General features: G+C 34.1%; 1 protein-coding gene across 4 annotated transcripts in view; it reads left to right on the forward strand.

Annotated features, from left to right (window-relative positions):
* Positions 1 to 3,542: 3,542 nt before the first annotated feature.
* Positions 3,543 to 20,922, forward strand: part of LOC118179648 (uncharacterized) — a 50,590-nt gene continuing 33,210 nt past the window's right edge. The window contains exons 1-5 of one of the 4 annotated variants that reach the window (XM_085822561.1): positions 3,546 to 3,621; positions 3,782 to 3,900; positions 4,024 to 4,085; positions 10,356 to 10,434; positions 12,784 to 12,833. In XM_085822561.1, the coding sequence (XP_085678687.1) occupies positions 10,381 to 10,434; positions 12,784 to 12,833 (104 nt within the window). In that variant the 5' untranslated portion in view covers positions 3,546 to 3,621; positions 3,782 to 3,900; positions 4,024 to 4,085; positions 10,356 to 10,380. Of the gene's footprint in view, positions 3,622 to 3,781; positions 3,901 to 4,023; positions 4,086 to 10,355; positions 10,435 to 12,783; positions 12,834 to 20,922 lie in introns of all 4 variants that reach the window. The other 3 variants (XM_085822560.1, XM_085822562.1, XM_085822563.1) reach the window with 3 other exon arrangements.

Consider the following 20,922-nt stretch of genomic DNA (forward strand, 5'->3'; position numbering starts at 1 on the left):
AACTGAGAGCAGATGTTCTCTCTACCACCTTGAATAATTTTTAATGAGCCGCCGATATATTTCTAGCACTTTCAGGTTACTGGTAAGCAATACGAGGATGGAATTACGGTTACAGCTAGCGTAGTGGTCAATCACATTTATTCAATTTCAATACGTATTATGGTGATACAGGGATAAACCAAAATGTCGCCAAGTTATTTCCAAATTTAGCGATTTTTGGCGATTTTTCGCCAAAGTCGACGAAATTGTTATCAGTTTGGCGATATCTTGCCCAATTAACGAGACACCCATGTACTCAATGTTAAATGCATTTGCCCCTGTATCCTTACATTTCCGGCATAGCTTCTCTTTAGATTTTTCACGTACAAAAGAAATGCAACAATTTTACTTATAATTCTACTAAAATCACGAAACTAAACCAATCCCTGAATTAAGGATTACCTGATACGTTCATAAGTGTATGGTTCCGAATGTTGAAAAAGGCTCGATTGTTATCGAAGCTAAAATGAGTCCTTTGTATTGATTATGTCCGAAAAATCCCACTGATATAAAGAAAAAACCACTAGATCCCAGGATATTAATTGAAACTTGATTTGAGCCACGTGTAGGGCATGTTCCCGCCTACAATTAAGGAGAAACTCTTAAATCTGAAATACCTATCTTTTCTAAGGGTTACCCCAATAGGGTAGCAAATACAGATTAATCTAATAAAGCCATTGATGTAAATGACCAGACTTCATTTCCAATACTCAATAGAGCAGATATAACAAAAAACAGAAATGCTCAAAGAAAAATTCTGCAAATAACATCTCTGAAGCTTTTGTAGATTTTATGAAGATCATTCTCAAAATAAATAAGATTTTCAGTGACTATTACATATTCGATGTAATTGGAACAATCACTGTCCTCAGGGATGAGGTTGTGCTTCTCTCTCTTCTAAGGAAATTTATCTGGTGTAAATGGAAATCATGTATGTGTGATATTGTGCTGAGAGTTGTGCTATCTGCATTTACTTTTAGTCTGTGGGAACTTTAGTAGTTTTGTATTTACACGTAGCTCATGTATTTGCATGTATGTGTGTTTTTCTCAGTTTTCTTACGTGCTTTCTATTTCCATAACTGCTTTTTACATGCCTTGCTTCGCATTTTTACGTCTTCAGCTCGACCGCCAAGTGTATTTTCCGGACTTTTCTTGTGAATATTATTAAGTTTCCTTAACTTAAGGACTTTTGTAACCACTGTTAAAATCTTCTTTTCAGTTCGTCTGAATAAAATCGAAAATGCATGTTTTTTTAATGTAGGTATGGTCAGTGAACCTAGGTATTCCGGTGTTGCACCGCTCTACTCAGGAGCCCGATCATTGTATTAGTTTTATTGCTTCCTATCTCCAAGACAGAATCTTTGCAGTGAAAATTGGCAGTTCTGTTTCTTCCACGAGAAAAATTTTTGCTGGAGTGTCCCAAGGATCTATACTTTCTCCACATTTATATAACATTTACATTTACGATATTCCTAAGGACCCACAAATTACCATTGCTCCTTTTGCTGATGATACTGTAATTATGACCCAAGCTTCTACTGTTACTGTTGTCCAGCTCCTTCTTCAACATTACCTCAATCATCTAGAAAATTGGCTCACTCTTTGAAAGATTGCAGTTAATACCGAAAAATCAAAAGCAATAATTTTTCGCAAATGCCAAACAAATTTTACTCCACCTAGACCTGTTCTGTTTGATGAAGAAATTGAGTGGGTTGACGAAGTTAAATATCTAGGAGTCATTCTTGATAAAAAAAATTGACTTTTCAGAAACATCTCAGGGATCTGCGAAACAAATTAATATCACCCTTGCAACTATGCGCCCACTTCCTGACAGAAGAAGTCATATGTCCGCTTCTAATAAACTCCTCTTATATAAATCTATACTTCGACGAGCATTACTCTATGCTAGTCCTGTCTGTGGCCACGCTGCCAAAACTCACCTTCATCCAAGTTCTTCAAAATAAAGCACTCAAAGAGATTGTCAACGCGCCATGGTTCATTCCAAATTCATATATCCACCTTAATCTCAAAGTTGATACAATTCAAGATTGTATTCAAAAACTTGCCAGAAATTTCTTCTTTTCAGTTCTCACTCATCCTAACAACTGCATTAACTCTCTTAGATGTTCCCCATTTCACAAATATCCACATCTGGACATTCTCCATCCTTAATATTTTTTACTTATACTAAATTCTTCAGTTCACTGATTTGGACCTTCGACCAGAAACTCACCTTTTTCGTCGACTGATGGCGGCCAGCTGACTTTTACTTTCGTCTTTTTGTTTTACTGGTGTTCTTCATGTGATACAGTGTAAAAGGAGGCGCTGCTTTCTGAAACTCAAATTCACTATAGGTTCTTAGTTAGTAGAAGTCTACTCAGGAGTAGTAGTGATCAAAGGCTTTTAATGTACGAGTTTCTTCATAGACACATAATAGGACTTCGATGGGTTTTAGAATCCCTTTAGTCGTGTAATCAAAAGTGTCATCACAGACATTTGAAGGCTCAGGTGCTGGGCACTTCTACAGGCTCCTAGGCTGGGAAAGCCATGTCCTGTGTGTAGCGTCGTGTAGAAAAGCATATCTTTCCTGGCATAACATAGTATAGTTCATTACTGAAAAAAAAAAAAAATTCTCGTGATAAGCAATGAATGAGCCTTGCGTATATACAGTTCTAGGAGTCAGTCGAATCATAAGCTGGAGATGTCAAGGGCAATAAATGGCAAAAGCATATCTTTGATGTCGCATGCTACTGTCACGTCTTCCAGCGCTCAAATGAAGGTAGGATGACTTGAAGAGAAGGTCTATGAAGAGCTAGGAGGAGCTACTGGGTCACGTGGTCCAATGGTTGACCTGGCAAGAGAGAGCATAGTCTTGCTCGTCAGGCATTGGTGGGGGGCGGGGCTAAATTATAAATCTTACTTAGCCAGAATTCAAAATTACCACTCATTTACTGAAAACGCTGTGTATCAAAAACCATTTCGACAGCATTTGGTTTCTTCTTAGTTTACTTCTCCTTCCTCTCTTCTTCTTAAGTACTTCACTTAGTCACTTCTCCATAGTTCTTAATAGTGCGATATATCAAAAAAGCATTTTATTAAAAAAATTGAACAATTTTTATTGTAGAATATAAACTAACTAATTTTTTTGAAATTCTATCTTAAATATAGTATTTTTCTTTCTTTCAATACTTTCAATACTTCTTAGAACTCCCTTTTGATACTTTGGAAATTTCACTAACTTTTTATACCTGCATTTGTCCAGGTATAAAGATATTTCAAAGTTAAGTAATGAATTATATTTTTTTGAACTTAAGAGAAACAGAAATTATCAGATTGGACGATTTCATCGTAATTCGATCTACTACGTGGAAGTATGAGATTCATCTCTTAACTCGTTCGTCTTGTGACACAAAATCTCTCTGGAATTATATGAACCAATCCCGTAGCGTAATCATTCGTTAGCTCCACCTCTAAATGCAAATGTTGCCAGATGTTGTGATTCACAATTTCTTGTTAGTAAACAAAGAAATTCTGCTCTGTTTTGGTATTTCGTCAGATTTTACGAGATATCTCTGACATAAGGTATGGAACGGCACTTCTGTAAAACTGTATGAATCAAATGTATATCGATTTAAACTTCTAAAAAGGGAATTTATTGTTATTGTAATCTTTTATTGTAATTTATTTATTGTAATGAACAAAACAAAATAACAAAAACGTAGTTAATCATTCCATTAATTAGGCATTCCCGAGACGCATCGGAAGAATAGAATCTGGCCGTATAGAAAGAAGTGGAAATATTATAAATTGTTCTGTGCCATTTGCCGAAGTATTAATAGTTTCATGATATCGTTTTAAAAAGTATTTTGTTTTTATTTTGTTGTTTATATTTTTACTGGGAAATGCTGTCTTTTAAATGTATAACATCATTTTACCTCAGGTACGCTTTCATCAACAATAAACAACTTATTTCTAATATTTCAGATGGAAATTTCAGTAATTATCTAATAGGATTTTTTGCAGTATCTGCGTGCAGTATGATCCTGGTAAATTTCTTATATAGAGTTATTTTTAACAATTTTAAAAATATATGCTAATTAATGTTGCATCTCACTTTTTCATGGATTGGTATTTTTTTTAAATTTGTTTGTTGTTATTTGCAATTTGTAGAATTCATTTTTTTCATTATACTAACATAATTTTATATTGTATTTATAGCACATCTTGTTTGTCAATTTAAATCATATTGTTGCATATACAGTGTTCACACACCTTAAGAATTTGCAGAAAACGTCCTGTAACCCTGAATTGAATCTGAATATAAAGCCAAATATTTTTTCATATGATCTTCATGTGATTTTAAGTAAAGCTAAAATTTCTAAATGACTGCCTTTTTTTTTCTAAAATTGAAAATGTAAAGAGGCATGGATTAAGCATGCCACGAAAGTGATCATACGGTGAAATATTTTCATGAATAAAATTATAGTCTACCACTTTTTTTGTTTATTTTTGCATTTTGGTGACATTTAAAAAATTGTTAGGCTTTATTTTTTACTTGCTTACTTCATTATATTTTATTTAGTGTTTAAAACTGTATTGTAACCATAAGGAAGCAATGAACAGCATACAAAAATTGATCATTTTTTTTTTTTATCATAAGGTTGGAAATTCAATTCGGGATATCGCCAAATTATTAAGTTTATCCCATTCTATGGTGCAGTATGTTATAAAATGCTCTAAAGTAGAAAATTGGATTCAAAATAAAGTAAGAAGTGGTTATCTGTCAAAGAGCATTCAACATGATCAGTAGTTGGAAAATCTGTGAAAAATTCATGTTTGAGTGTTGTAAATATTTTTACGGAATTTACCAAAAATGTTTCTACTTTAATTTCACTTAAAAGTGTTTGACAGGTGCTCAGATCAGCTAGATTACATGGGTACTCTGCTTGAAAAAAAAATTTTTTGAAGTGCAAAAGATAGAAAGCTTAGGCTTTTCTTCTTAAAATCAATGGTAAATAAGCCTGAAGCATATTGGAAACATGTTTTATTTGCAAATGAAAGGAAATTCAACATTTCTGGAACCGATGAGTGTTTAATTATATGAAGGGGGGGAAATTAAGAGCTTAATCTCAAAACCTTGGCTGGAACTGTAAAGCATGGCAGTGGAGGTGTTCTAGTATGAGGATCCCAAATCCTGAGTGAGGAGAGGTGTTCTAGTATGAGGATCCCAAATCCTGAGTGAGGAGAATCATCATCCAATACCCTTTAAGTTTGGGCGCCACTGTAGAGTCATTAAGTATTTTTTGGAAGCAGGAAAGGTGAAAAATGAACAACGCCTTCACTGGGAATCGAACCGTGGACCTCTGGATACCGGCCAAGTGTGCAGACCACCACGCTAAGAAGGTGGGAGAAATACCTTATACGGTGATTAACTTGACTGGTATTACGGCAGGTAAATGGCTGTAACGGTTCCTTGTGACACTTCATATAAATGCTGTCTAGGATACTATGCTAGATTCCCATTCCAATTCTAGTCTTCAACCGTTATAATCCATGGCATGATTCCATGCATTGCCACACCACACTGAAGAGAATTATGACTACTGGCTGTGTCGTTAACAAGGACAGTACTCATACCGGAAAGGCACATCGGGAGGACATATAATCTTTGCACATATGGAATGATATAGCACTGAACATTCTACGATGGGATGATATAGCACTGAACTTTTCATCTCTTCGGTAGTGCTTATTGCAAGGGAGAATGCAAATTTCTCAACTTATTGCTCATGCTTAAATTTGACTGGAAAAAATTGAATTATTTATCTGTTCGAAAAATGCTGATATTTATTATCTTTTAATATATTAAAAAAGATTGCATGTATCTCCAGGCTGTCAGTGCATTATACAAAAGTTGCTCTAGACTAATGAAAGATTATTAGAAACTTTCTTGTGTAGTCAAAAGTCGTTAATCCAGACTCGTCGGGACTTTGGCGATTCCGGATTATAGATCATCAGTTTAAATCTGGTAAAATGGCATGCAGAAATTATAAAATTAAAAATATGAAACCGTAATTTATGAAATAAAGAGCAATTATGATCTAAAGGGTATCAAAATTTACCAAAAAAAAAAAGCTTAATATTTATTTGTTTACTTTATTAAACTAATTACGAGGAATTTCATTTAAATCATATTAAAGACGGAGTACATCAAGATGAAATACTACATTGAGTAAGGAATTATAAGCCAAATAAAATAAAAAATCTGCCCTGAAGATAAGGATAGTGCTGACAGATCAACTTTCAATTCATTGCGCGCCGCAGCGTTCCCCCCGCAGAGCAGCGTGAAATTGATAAACAGATTTCGGAATGGTTAGATAAACAAAGGATATGTCTTTATCCATTTTTTGCAGCAATTTCACTTTTTGTGTAATGGACTTCGAAACATACTTTTGCTTTGTAGATCCTTTACATATTAGTAAATATATATCAGAAATTCTATTTGACATAATCGAAAGTTCAAGCTTACTTCTATAAAGTTGCTCTAACAGTCTGCAAAAAATAATAAGCCGGATCCAATTCGAAAATTAAGGAGCAATGCAATCTGCAACATTAACTGAATTAGATAATTTTAGCTTAGCTGATACTGTCTGTTATACATTAAATGTATTTTGCGTATTTAGCTTAGCTGATACTGTCTGTTATACATTAAACGTATTTTGCGTATGCGCACACGCATATTCGCAGCCGTAAAGGTCTTACGACCTACATTACTACGTCAATGCGACGCATGCGCAGAAAGTTTGTAGCCTTGAGGTCCGAATTAACGACTTAATTTGACTGTATTGCTATTTTAAAGAAGATTCCTTACTTCAAAGGTCATGCTAACATAAATACACTATATTATGAAAGATATAATCCATGCTTTTAATATAGGTGTTAAAATATTTTATGAAGCCTAAAAAAATTTTTTTATTAATCTAAAAAAAAAAGCAGTTAACAATATATGGAAGGAACATAATGTTTGCTTGGAAGAACTGCTGGGCACTTTTGAAATTTGTGCAGTTTTAAAATTAGAATATTTTCTAAAATCAGTGTTGTTAACCAGTACATCTCGTCATTTTAATTACATACCTGTTGTCTTTAGCGTAAAGGTAATAAAAAACATAATACACATGTAAATTAAAATAACATGCCGAACAGCTATAAACCTTTGAAACTTGTCCTGCAAATTTGTGAATATTGTGTTGATTCTTGTTGCTTTTATATCTCCAATAATACACACCTTTGAGGCTTTATTTTTCTGTTGTATCCAACATAATGACTGAATCCCCCCCCCTTTTGGATAAGTTTTAACTTTTTGGGCAAAAAATTTTTCTATAGCAACTCAATCATAACGACTGATTTTTTAATTTTTTTTTCCACTTTTGAGAGTCTTTAATTTTTTTGAACAAAATATTTTTCTATACCAACTGAATAAAAAAGCAAGGAATTAAGAATAATTTTTAAATGCACTGCAAAAAGCATTGCAAGATTAGAAAGTAATTAGGTTGATCTTTAGAATATGGTAACTTGGTAGTTTGGCGACATTTTGGAGGCGATAAAGGTTACTACCTGGGACTTTGGTAATAATGTGAGCAGTACTCAGTTCCGATTACGCATTATTTTGTGTGAGGGAAATGAGAGATCATGGGATATGTCATGTGATATTAATGGACAAATTACGGTTCTTTAATCGGAAAAGGGGGGAAATCGGGAAATTTTGTATTTGACTTTATTCTGTGTTGTGTGAAACAGTGTTCGTTAATTTTTGGATCCCATGGCCCTAACTAAAGTGAATTCGAAATGGGTATTTAGTGGGATTGAAAGGGGTAGTAATAAGTGTTTCTTTAAGGTTGTGCGAGATAGAAGTAAAGATGTTTTATTAAGTTATTTATTTTACCTGGTACCTTGCTGTGAACTATAAGTATGATTTTAAAGATCCTGAAACAGGCGCACATACGCTTGCTTTTTATTTAGCGGAGGAAATAAGAAAAGTTTATCGGACACGTAATCAAGATTCTGAAGAAGATTAGGTAAGTTAGTATTTTTAATTATTTGAGGATATTATTTTTATGCATTGTTCTAAATGTAAGGTGGAAGTAAAGTAATTTGGTATTACTATTGGGAAAATTGTTATTAGCAATGATTTAGTTTAAAGTAATTAGGATTGTAAGCTAATTTTTATTAATTTAATGTATGTGCTTATTTATATTTTAAGTAGTGCTTTTGAATTTAATTATATTTTAATTAAATGATAGTTATTTTGTGAATTTTATGTTTGTAGGAATTTGCTATACATTTTAGTTGAAGTAAACGTGCATGGAAATAATTTAAATATTTGACACTAAGTATTTGTAATGTTTGCGGTATGAATTCATTGGTGACATTTATAATATAATAGATAACTTAGAGGTAAAAGTTTTTGGATATTTTATTTATTTTATATGTGGAAATGTTCATATTTGGAAAGGGTATATACTTTTTCGTTATTAGGTAATTTCATATATGTTCCTTTTAACGGGTTTAAAGATTCAGAAAATTGTCATGCATTTTCATGAAATTTTTCTAATTTATGAGAAAAAAGGAGTGTACATGGATATGGTGAAGAGTGTGCGCAGTGCCATTTTTGTGCAATTCTGGGATTTTTTTTTAAGTAAAAATAAGTTGACGTGTACATGGTTTAGTGATATTTTAATTAAATGATAGTTATTTTGTGAATTTTATTTTGTAGGAATTTGGTATACATTTTAGTTGAAATAAACATGCATGGAAATAATTTAAATATTTTACTAAGTATTTGTAATGCTTGCAGTATGAATTTGTTGGTGACGTTTATAATATAATAGATGATTTAGAGGTAAAAGTTTTTGGATATTTTATTTATTTTATATGTGGAAATGTTCATATTTGGAAAGGGTATATACTTTTTCGCGATCAGGTAATTTCATATATGTTCTTTTTACCGGGTTTAAAGATTCAGAAAATTGTCATGTATTTTCGTGAAATTTTTCTAATTTATGAGAAAAAAGCAGTGTACATGGATATAGTGAAAAGTGTGCGCAATGCCATTTTTGTGTAATTCTGGGATGTTTTTTTCAAGTAAAAATAAGTCGACGTGTATGTGTATGTGTTATTTTGAAAAACGCGTAAGAAGTATGGTATTGTGCACTTTTTCCCAATTTTGCAGTGAATATTTGTCATGATTAAGCAGTTTTGTTAGATAAAATTTCTAGCATAAGTGTAATTCGGCTAGTAGATTGTTGGAAGAAGTGTTCAGTAGATAAAAAGAAAAGAAACATGTCTTTACTTCGTGAAGACAAAATGGCGGCCGGGAAAAAAAAAATAGGGGGTTACTGTAGGAGAGTTGGTCGCCAAAAAATCGCCAAGTTACCATAATCTAAAGATCAACCAGTAATTATTTAAACAAAATTAATTTTTCAATCATTTCTTAAAATTTTGAAGACATTTGTAGCAGATGAGATTATTAGGGTCCCAAATTTTCATAATTATGTTGATATCAGCAACTACAGACTAAAATTAAAATGTCCCCCCATTCCCCCAGTTTAAAAAAGGGATATATACTATTATTTTAACGGAGCATACAAAATAGGATGTGTACATATGTATTGTAAAATAAAAATAATTAATTTTTCTCATAGTTTCTATATTTGGTTATTTTTTTATTGTACGAAAAAATTATGTAGCGGAATTAACAGAAAAATACCAAAAATTTTATTATTACATGATATGTAAATACTGAAATTTAACATCTAAATTGCTCTCATAAAATAAACTATATTTTCTAGTAGTGTTATTGAATGAGATGAAATTCATGTATTAAAGACGTGTTATTTCTGTGCTTACCTTAAGTTTAGTTTGTGTTTACTGGAAACTTTAATTGTCTAAGCCAGTGATCTCCAAACTTTTTTGATTGTGTACCCTAAAACAAAAATAATTAATAGTTGTATCCCTAATATAATGGGGTATTACTATAGATTATATTATGCACTTTAAAGCAGGTGTATTTATGGCTTGCACTCACATGATACATGATCATACATTCGCAAGTGATCATGAGCCTACTTTTTTTGTGGTACCTCCAAGTATCATTTTGCGTACTTGCTGAGGTATGTGTACTCCTCTTTGAAGTACATTGCTTAAACTATCAAATATATAGTATTATTTGTATGCTAAATATTTTTTTATCATAAAAGTAAATTCCTGTGGATTTCTATATTGTTAAAATGATACTTTTTTTTCCCCCTTTAATATAGCTTGTGCTTTCTTGAAAGTTAAAATATGGCTGAATTAAGTGATTCTGAACTATCAAATGATTGGACTATTATACCCTCAGTAAGTTGACTGTTCTATTATTGTATGATTAATTGATTGCCGAGGCAGATAATTCAGAATTTTCTATCTCAAGAAATTTAGTTTGTAGTAAATTTGAATATGAAATATTTCCAATGTAATATTTAAGTATCTTAAATTTCCATTAATAAATTTAATTTTACTAAATATATATTAAAAAATTAATACCATAGTTAATTATATAGTTTTAATTAAAAATTGGGTACTATTTGGTTTCGAGGGCCGTAAAATATCGCCAAACTATTGTTGATACCAGTGCTGCCAAAAGTAATTGCGGCAACCCTAACGCAAGAAAGGAAGTATAACAGTAAATAACTATCTAAATATTGATGTTTTAATTTGGATGAAAGGTTAATTTCATATAATATTTTGCTACCGAGTTATCGCTAAAGCATAATGTCATCTCATTGGTTGTTCAAACATAATTTTCTATAATGAATGATGCCTTTTCTTTGAAAACGTTTGCGGTAAAGTGCTGAATCACCCGCTTATTTCTTTGCCACTTTTTACAAGGGTAAAAACAATTGGAATTGTGTCAATTTTCTTTTACTTTTTAAGTGACAATAGGTCGATGTGTACATAGATAAAGTCAAGGGTGTGCACGGTGCAATTCTAGAATTTTTTTTAAGTGAAAATAGGTTGATGTGCACATGGATACCGAGTATGTGCAATTCTTAAAAATGCGTCAAGCAGTGGGTAATAAGTGCTTAAGTTACCGAGTTTGCACCATTTGGAGGTCTGCTGCATTACACCCCAAATTGTAAACAGTGATTCAATATGCATTGAAATTTTTAGGTATTTTTTCACTTGCTGTGTATTCAATTATTAATTAAAACTCATCATGCAATGTGGAAATAAACAGTAATGGCTAAAGGCTGTCAAATTATTTACAGTAATGAATATGGTGAAACACATGAAAATTCCTATCATAACATACACAATGATTTATATTTAAAAAATATATTAATTTTTCATTCTGAAGAATGCTGCAAATATGGGCTTGCTATCATGGTTTTAGAATTTTAGACTGATAATTTGTAACTTGCGTCTCGGAATGAGGAGACAAAACTGTATATTATTTGGATCAACATGTGTGAAAGATCAGTCAGTATAATATGATATGATTCTTGTAATATTTGCATATTCAAGCAAACGCACAAGTGTTCCAAAATAGTTAGGCAACCAAAGTTTTGTTATTATTGCTTCCTTATAATAAACACTGTGTAGGTCAGGAGGTCTCAACCTTTTTGTCCCTAAGAGCACATTCCAGAATATCTGTTGGATGGTGGGCACCATTTACTTTTTCGAGGTGAATTTATAATTGGATAAAGTTAAATAATAACATGCACATAAAAAAAGGAGATTGGTCGCATTTCGCTTTGTGCCGGTATCTGTGTTGGATGCAATTTCTGTTTCATTAAAAATGAGAAAATTTCACATAGAATTTTATTGAAAGCTAAAACATTTTTATTGTGATCGCATAGCAGCGGCCCCACCTTAAATGATCATTGGGTGCCATGGTGCCCGCGGGCATAAGGTTGGGAATCAATGCTCTAGATCTTTCCAAGGCCCACTGGTGCACGGTATCTCCTACAGTGGAAAACTGGTTTTAATGTATAGTTCCTACAGATATATATATATATATATATATATATATATAAAGAATAAATTGAAATTGAAATTTTTTCACCTTATATAGTACTTAGCTACCCCATAATGAATACAGTTATTATTCAGTTACTCGTACTTAGTTTGATAATTACTTCATTCATTGTGTTTGGTCAGGGAAATTAAAAATGGAATTTCAGTGGGACCCTTGTTCAAACAAATTAGCAATTTTTTAAATTACATTAACTACGTATTATATACTAATTCAGAAGTCAAACAACAAAAATCAGCGTTATATTTTAAAAAATTTTTGAATTTCAATTTTTGAAAATATAACACTGATTTTTGTTGTTTGACTTCTGAATTAGTATTTATTCGGCGTGTTATTGTGTCTTAATTACCTATTATATGTTATGTGACTTTTGCTCTGCAAAATATTGTATAATGGTTCAGATAGAAATAAAAATCACTTACTGTAACTGCTATTTCTAAGAAAAAGTAGTACATATTAAAGTATATAATTTAATATCAGAATGCAACAAAAGGTAAAAACTAATATGAATAAGTTACATCATTTTGCTCCTGCCATTTTCAGTTTTAATTGCCTTATCACTAAAATGCATTTATTGTAATTTGACCAACCTAATGTAAATAATTATATGCTGCATTTATCTTCATCTGTGGGCAGTTGGATTATGATATATGAGACTTTTTTTTTTTCAGACCAATGAAGCATTAGAACAACAGTCTCAAGATACTTCTTTAAGTAGTAGGTAAGCTGAAACATTTTTCTTTATATAAATATTTATAATTATTTAAGACACTTATGTATTAGTTCGGTGCAAATGATTGAGACACTTATTCAATATATACGTAGCGTATTCGGAAACTAAGTACCGTTTCATTCTAGCGCCATTGCAGCGCTGTGCTAGGCATCCTGTGCATGCGCACTAGTCTTTCTTGTTCACTGACTTTCAGTTGTCGCCATTTTGGTTGCTCTATGTTGTGTTTTCAGTTTGCTGTGCACATTCAAAATGTTTAAGGCAATTAGTTCTCCCGCTGACTGTGAGATTCGTGCGTTGATTAAACTTTTGAACGCGATGAATGTTAAACCGGCCGAAATTTATTAAGTGACAGAAGTTTACGGTGAATACGTTATAAGTGATGGAATGGTGAGAAAGTGGGTAAGAATGTTTAATGCAGGTCGAACAAACGTCCACGCCGAGGCTCGGAGTGGTCGGCCTTCTGTTGTCACCGATGATTTGGTAAGGAAAGTTGATGAAGCAATTCATGAGAACAGACGCTTCACAATGACAACTCTTTCAGAGGCATTTCCACAAATTTCACGTACTGTTTTGTTCGAAATTCTGTCTGACCGCTTGAATTATCGCAAACTGTGTTCCCGATGGGTTCCAAAAATGCTCACTGATGTTCACAAAACAAAGCGACTTGGTAGTGCCCTGACATTTCTCATGTGGTACAGTGATGAGGTAGAAAACTTTTGGGTGTGTCATTTCACACCAGAATCGAAACAACAATCAATGGAGTGGAGACACACTCATTCTCCGAAAAACAAAAGTTCAAAGTGACAATGTCATCACAAAAAATCATGTGCACTGTCTTCTGGGATAGGAAAGGCATTTTGCTTACTGAATTTCTTCCCAGAGGTGAAACCATTAATGCGGCAAGATATTGTGAGACTTTAACAAAACTAAGGCGTGCCATTCAAAACAAACAAAGAGGAATGCTCAGTAAAGGAATTGTGTTGCTCCATGACAATGCTCGACCCCATAATGCTGGTGTCACTCAATCGTTAATTCGACAGTTTCATTGGGAGCAGTTCGATCACCCGTTGTACAGCCCGGACTTGGCGCCATCCGACTATCACTTGTTCCTGCACATGAAGCGCAAGCTTGGTGGCAAGCGCTTTGGATCTGACGATGACACAAAAAATGCTGTGGAGTCATGGTTATCGAAACTGGCGGGAAGTTTCTTTGACGATGGTATACAAAAACTGGTCACCCGCTGTGACAAGTGTTTGATCATTGGCAGAAACTATGTTGAAAAATAGTTTAAGACATGTATTTTCATGTAAAAATAAAATTGGATTCAAAAAAATTGTTTTATTTATTTTTTTTTTTTTTTTCAAAACGGTACTTAGTTTCCGAATACGCCTCGTAACAGACATTATAAGCTAGGCTAAAATTATCTAAGGCATTTCAGTTAATCTTGCAGATTGTGCTGTTCCTTAATTTTCTAATTGGATCTGGCTTATTATTTTTTGCAGACTGTTAGAACAATTTTATAAAAATTAAGCTTGAGCTTTCGATTATGTCAAAAAGAGTTTTCAATTCTGGAGCTGCCAAAGGATCTACAAAGCGAAAGCATGTTTTGATGTCCATTAAACAAAAAGTGGAATTGCTGCAAAAAATGGATAAAGGCATATCCGTCTCAAAATTATGTGAGAAGAAAGTTTTGTTCATATTAGTATAGTTAAGAAATTAAACTTAAAATTTGTTGGAAAAGAAACATTGTCTATTTATTCTTTCGGAATGAAATACGCAGTACCTAAAACATATAAGGTTTTCGAATTCTGTGTTTCGGATGCGAAGCAAAAGAACAAAGTAAAAATCAGCTGTCTCGTCACTGACGCCATTATGGCTGCGTATATAACCACGCCGTCAAAACAAACACTAAAAATGATGAATGAGTGCAGATTGCGAATCGCTTGTTTATGTAAAATAAGCGTTGGAATTCTAATAGGTGTCGATTATTACTGGAAGATGGTAAGGGGGGAAAAGATTCAATTAGGAAAGGAAATTTATGTGATTTCTACTATGTTTGCATGGGTCCCAGTTGGCCTTGAAGGTAAAGAGAGTGAAATAGTATCTCAAAACATGGCAATAGTAAACCTTTCTTATTGCGTAACTGATTCATTGCGATCATTATGGACTGTAGATTTGATGGGCCTTACCGATGACTCAGCGATTTCTAACGAGGTGAGGGAAATGATTCAAAGCTTTCAAAGGGAAATACGGGTAGAAGGTAATAGATACTATGTCAGTTTATTATGAAAATAGGAAGCAGGGCAGTTAGAAAATAATTTTGGAGTAGCATTAAGACGATTTGAAAGTCTTAAAAATAGACTTATTAGAAATCCTGAGATTTATCAGCAGTATAAATCCATAATTGAAGAGCAAATGAAGGAGGGTATAGTTGAGAAGTTATCAGGTTCAGTTTTTCTCCTTACTTGCTTTGGGAACATTCAAGAACCTGACTTGGAACAGGGAGCTTACTAAAGCTATGTTCAATAAGTGTGGGAAGTAGACAAGATACACAGGAAGGGTATACGAAACCCTTTATTTTTCACTCTTTACAATGATTTCCGTACTTCGGAATACAGAGACCAACCACTTGTGGTTTGAACGTAAGAATATAAAAATATTAACTAAACTCTAACTTAACTTCGGAATAATAAACAAGGGCCTACGTGGAAGATTGGCCGTATATTAACAGGAAGCCGTATGTAGTACAGAGAACTGTTAACACTACAATACGTTTAAAATTATTAAGAGGATTAAACCTCTGGCCTGGAAGGCAACCGAGTAAAACTGCTAAGGCAAGCGGCCTGCTTCTACTAACTCCTTCCTCTCTCTCGCTTGGCAAAAAGCCACAACTTAAGTACTTGGCGTTCGCAAGACAAATTTGTATAAATAAGTTAAAGCTTTTAATTCTGGCCAGAAGTAGAAAATAAGAAGTGATAGTAAAGTTTTAAAATAAAATAAGCGTTAGTAAAAATTAAGATCCTTACATACTTCCCGCCAGAGTTAATTAGTTTGAAACTGAGGTCTAAAATGACCTTGTTGAAAACTTTTAGATCTAGAATCTAACGCGAGGCCAATCTCTTACAAACATTTCTCACTAGAAACTAGAAATTTAAAAAAAAAAAATTGTTTTTACATTATCAGCTCCATGGGCAATTACTTTTCATCTGTACTGCATCTAAACAGGAGCTTTTAGTTGAAATCTGGTTCCTTAGTTTAATGAAATGTTACACAGTTAAATGGCAAGTAACATGAATATTTATATTTCTCTTAACATTCTTATTTCATTCATGACTATTTTAATTATCTCTCCCCGTGCTCTCTGACATGTGTTGTAAAAGAACACCACGAATGTGTTTCTGTCTACGTGTTCCACACTTCCTCCTACAATCAAAACACTAACGTGTTAAAATTCAACATGCCAAGACCTCGTAACACACCCTAATTTCAACTCTAAACCCTGAGGTACTATTCTAAAAGTGGCTAACTCTGAAGTGTAGCGTCAGAGAGCCTAACTACATTCATTCAACCTTTAACACATATTCACAATAATTTGGCCTTTCTACAGTCACACAAATAAGTTTAAAATTTTTAGCATTACTTTGACTTTTACCATATCACAGTATTTCTTAACATTTAAAATAACAGTTCACATTGTATATAAGAACATATTAACATGCCGTTAATTTTACGCAATTTAAAACATACATTAGTAGTACATTGTTAACTTCTATTCTTTTCCAAGCAAGTGCCAATTCTTCTACATTGAAATACTACATTTCAAAAGTCTTTCAGACTAAAACTTCTTTCTTTCCAGAATGTTTTAAATAAAATTTATACAATAACTTTTACAATATTCAAGTATTTACACATTCCTATTATACATCAACTTTAGTTTTACGCGCGAGTAATTGAAAAACATAATACCAAAATAGGTAACAACTCATTTCTTGCCTTTTTGGCGATAAAGGTAGACCTCACATGAGGTAAAACGTCTTGAAATCTGCAACTTGCAGTAAGAATGAAAGATTAACTTAAGTTTGCAAAGTAACATAAAGTTTTACTTATCTTTGTGATATTCGGAGATTCTTTTCTCTGCTCATCCTGGAAGGTGGCGAAGATTCGTGTTTGATTTATCCTCCTTCTTGTGTGGGCTCGCCCTTCAGTTCCTTCCTCTAGGAGCTTTCTTTTCCCTCCAGTTTGGTCACCCTTGAATACCTTCTTTTTCGCCTCTGCCTCTGGTCTTGGCCGTTTGATGGCCGCTGGTCTTGGCGGAACCGGAACACTTCTCTCTCGTTCCTGCTTGGATCTCGTTGCTGGCCGTTCAAATTTTCCTTGTATCTTTTCCTCCGCCGCTGGTGGTCCTTCCGCAATTCGGCGACATTTGCTGCGTAGAGTCCTGTCCGATGAATAGATCTTCCGTTTGGGAGCCGGGTTATAGTTGCCGTTATTTCTCCTGGCTCTCTTTGCATTCGTCGTACTTCTCCCTTCTTCATTCTGGGGGTGGTCGTGCGCTCTCTTTTCTGGTAGGTGGAACGGCTTCTATTCTTGTTACCTTCAATTTTCCAATGGGCAAACTTTCTTTTCAATTGCTCCTGCCTCCTAATGGCTTGTCCTTGTGCTTGTCGTTGTTCCACCTTTAGAGCTTGTGCCTGCAGTGCCTGCCGTGCCAGATCCTGCAAAAGATCTTTAAATATTTGCATTTTATTACGGTCATAGCATGGTTTTATTTGGTCAATGTTTGCGGAGCATGTTTTACCATTCCTGGCTTTTAACACCACTACAGCGTGAGTTATTTTTTCTATGACATATGGTCCTTCAAATCGTGGAAAAAATTTGGCGGTTTTATCTTCTGGTGCTGAAGAAAGTGAATGCTTAATTTTTAATACTTCATCTGCTACTTTATAAGTTACTCCCCGTCGTTTCATATCATAATAGAGCTTCTGTTTTCTTTGTGGTACTTCAGTGTTCTTTTTTGCTTCTTTAATTAATTTTTCTATATCACCCATTTTAAATTCTGGGGCTCTTTGTTGAACATAAAATAATTTATCTAATGCCGTTATAATCTTTCTGCCTAAAAATAACTCAGGAGTTTTGCCCGTTGTATCATGTTTTGCGGTCCTAAAGGCGAAAGCAAATTCATTGACATAGTTATCCCAGCTTTTATGAAAATTTTTAACATAACTACGGATAATTTTCACTATATTTCTATATTTGATTCACTATATTTCTATATTCGTTCCGCTATATTTGATTGCGGCCGATACGGGACCATTTTTAAATGACGTATGCCCTGTTTTTTGCACGTCTTCAAATATATTACTTACAAATTGAGGACCATTATCCGATATAACTTTTAGGGGCGCCCCGTATTTTAAAATATATTTATTTAAAATAGAATCAGTAACTAATTTCGTGGAGGCTCGTTTTAAGGGAACAATTTTGGTCCACTTACTAAAATGATCAACCATAACAAGGAGATAGCGACTTTTATTTAACTGACTTTTTGGGAAAGGGCCCAATAAATCGATGCCAATTATTTCATTTGGAAATTCGGATTTAATACTATTTAGAAACCCGGCCGGGCGGAAATTAATATAATTAACTGCTTGACATGTTGGGCAGAACTGGACATACGCCCTTGTTAACTTTTGCAGTTCAGGAAAATAGACTGCCTCGCGTACGCATTGGATAGTTTTTCGAATACCAGCATGAGAAGCTAATGGGCTGTCGTGTAACTCCTGCAGGATATTTAATCTAAGACTAGCTGGGATAACAGGTCGAAATTCATTGTTGGAATTTGTAGTTTTTGTATAAAATAATAGACCATCTATTAGTTCGTAATGGGCTGCCCTATTTCTTATCGCCACAATATCTTGGTGGCTAAAATTTTCAGGATCCTTTAAATACTCATGAATGTTTCTAAACTCAGGATCCTTACCCAGTTCGGTTATTACAGTTTCTCGGGAATTTATTGTACATACTGTGAGCATTGCCACCTTTACAGTATTACCTTCTTCATCTATTTTTATTCTGGATAGGGCATCTGCTACGATATTTTCCTTTCCAGAGGTATGCTTGATTACCAGATTATATTCTTGTAGCTTGAGTTCCCATCTTATTAACCTTGGGGATAAGTTTTTCCCTGAGTACAATCTAGTTACTGCCGCATGATCAGAATACACTGTTATTGGCGCTCTTCCAAAATAGACTCGGAACTTTTGCACTGCTAACAGAACTGCAAGTGCCTCTCTCTCAGTCGCGGAATAATTTCTTTGTGTTTGATTTAAAGTTCGACTAAAAAATGCCACGGGCTGCTGATTTTGCGAAAGTACCGCTCCTACCGCATAATCCGAAGCATCCGCTGAAATTTCTAAATTCTCATCCTTTTCAGGAAATTTCAAAACAGGGGCTTGCGTTAATGCTTGCTTTAATTTTTCGAAAGCACTATTGGCTTCGGCCGTCCACGAGAATCTTACCTTTTTCCTTTTTAATTTTAACAATGGTTCAGCAATAGCTGCAAAATCTTTTATAAAGGACCTATAATATGAACAAAGTCCTAGAAAAGAAGAGAGCTTCTTCGCCGTATTTGGCGGCGGATACTTTTGTACAGCAATTATTTTTGATTCGTCTGTCTCGATTCCTTTCTGAGATATTTTGTAACCTAAGTATTTTAATTCAGGGGCTGCAAATTTGCACTTTTCGACATTAACTTTTAGACCGGCCTCATTTAATAATGAAAACACCTGTCTTAAATCCTGTACATGTTGGTCCAGATTATCACTAGTAATAATGATATCGTCTAAATAGATAAATGTGGACTTTCCAAGAACAGGCCTTAGCACAATGTCCATACATCACTGAAATGTTGCCGGTGCCCCTGAAAGGGGCCAAACGGCATACGCAGGAATGCATAAGTGCCAGACTTGGTTATAAAAGCAGTCTTAGGCACGTCCTCCGGTCTAACCCCTATTTGAAAATAACAAGTCGTTAAGTCTAAAGTCGTCATGTATCTGGTAGACGTTATGTTCCTTAGAATTTCTTCAATAATAGGTAACGGATATACCGGATATTTAGTTATGGAGTTTAATTTACGATAGTCAATCGCGAAACGCCACCTTTTTGGATGTGTTAATGGATATTCATTTATTTTCTTACATAAAACCACCAGGCTAGCATAACTACTTGAGATGGGTGTTATGATCTTTTTACGTAACATATCACTAATGTGCCATTCTATAATTTTTTCTTTATTCTTATCATACCGGTATGCTTTGTGGCGAACTGGCATTGAACCTCCGGTGTCGATACTATGGTTAGTAACTTGAGTAAATCCTGGAATATCACTAAATAACGAAGCAAATTCACTTACCACTTGTCGGATTCTTTGTTGCTCTTCCTTAGGCAGGTGGTCAAGGTTTAACATTGGCGGTTCCGTTTTTTCTTCTCGAACTGGTTTCATCGTCAGCTTAAGGGACGCTTCATTAAAATCCAGCATTGCTTCTGCCTCTGAAAGAAAATCTATCCCTAAGATAATATGTGCTTGCAGATTCTTTACTATAAAAAACATGACCTTTACTTGTTCGTCCTTGATATGGACGTATAGCGGTAATTTACCTATGCACTTGCATCTTTCTCCTTGCGCAGCTAACACTGTCGTATTATCTGAATTATATATGCGGTATTTCCGAAAATACTTCCTAAAAAAATCTTCTACCACACAGGAACACTGCGCGCCTGTATCCAGGAGTGCGGTAGCTGGGATGTTATTCACCAACACTTCAATCTTTGGAAGAGTCAAATTTTTCACCATTACTGTATTTAACTTGGAGGAAGAAGGGTTTTCTTGGCCTTCGGATTTCCGCACTCTCCCATCAGCAGAAATCCGTTTTAGTTTAAATCTTTTTTCCTTTCCATGCTTTCCTTCTTTTTCCACTGGCCTTGAGACTTTTTTCCTGGATTGCTATTGAACTGTTGACGTTCGCCGGCTGTTTTTGGATGCTCGGGTTTCCTTGCCCACTGATTCGCTTTGCTTCCA

The sequence above is a fragment of the Stegodyphus dumicola genome, chromosome 8 (assembly GCF_044657685.1).
Source record: "Stegodyphus dumicola isolate Sdum_Otavi_A_Nest chromosome 8, ASM4465768v1".
Classification (NCBI taxonomy): domain Eukaryota; kingdom Metazoa; phylum Arthropoda; class Arachnida; order Araneae; family Eresidae; genus Stegodyphus; species Stegodyphus dumicola.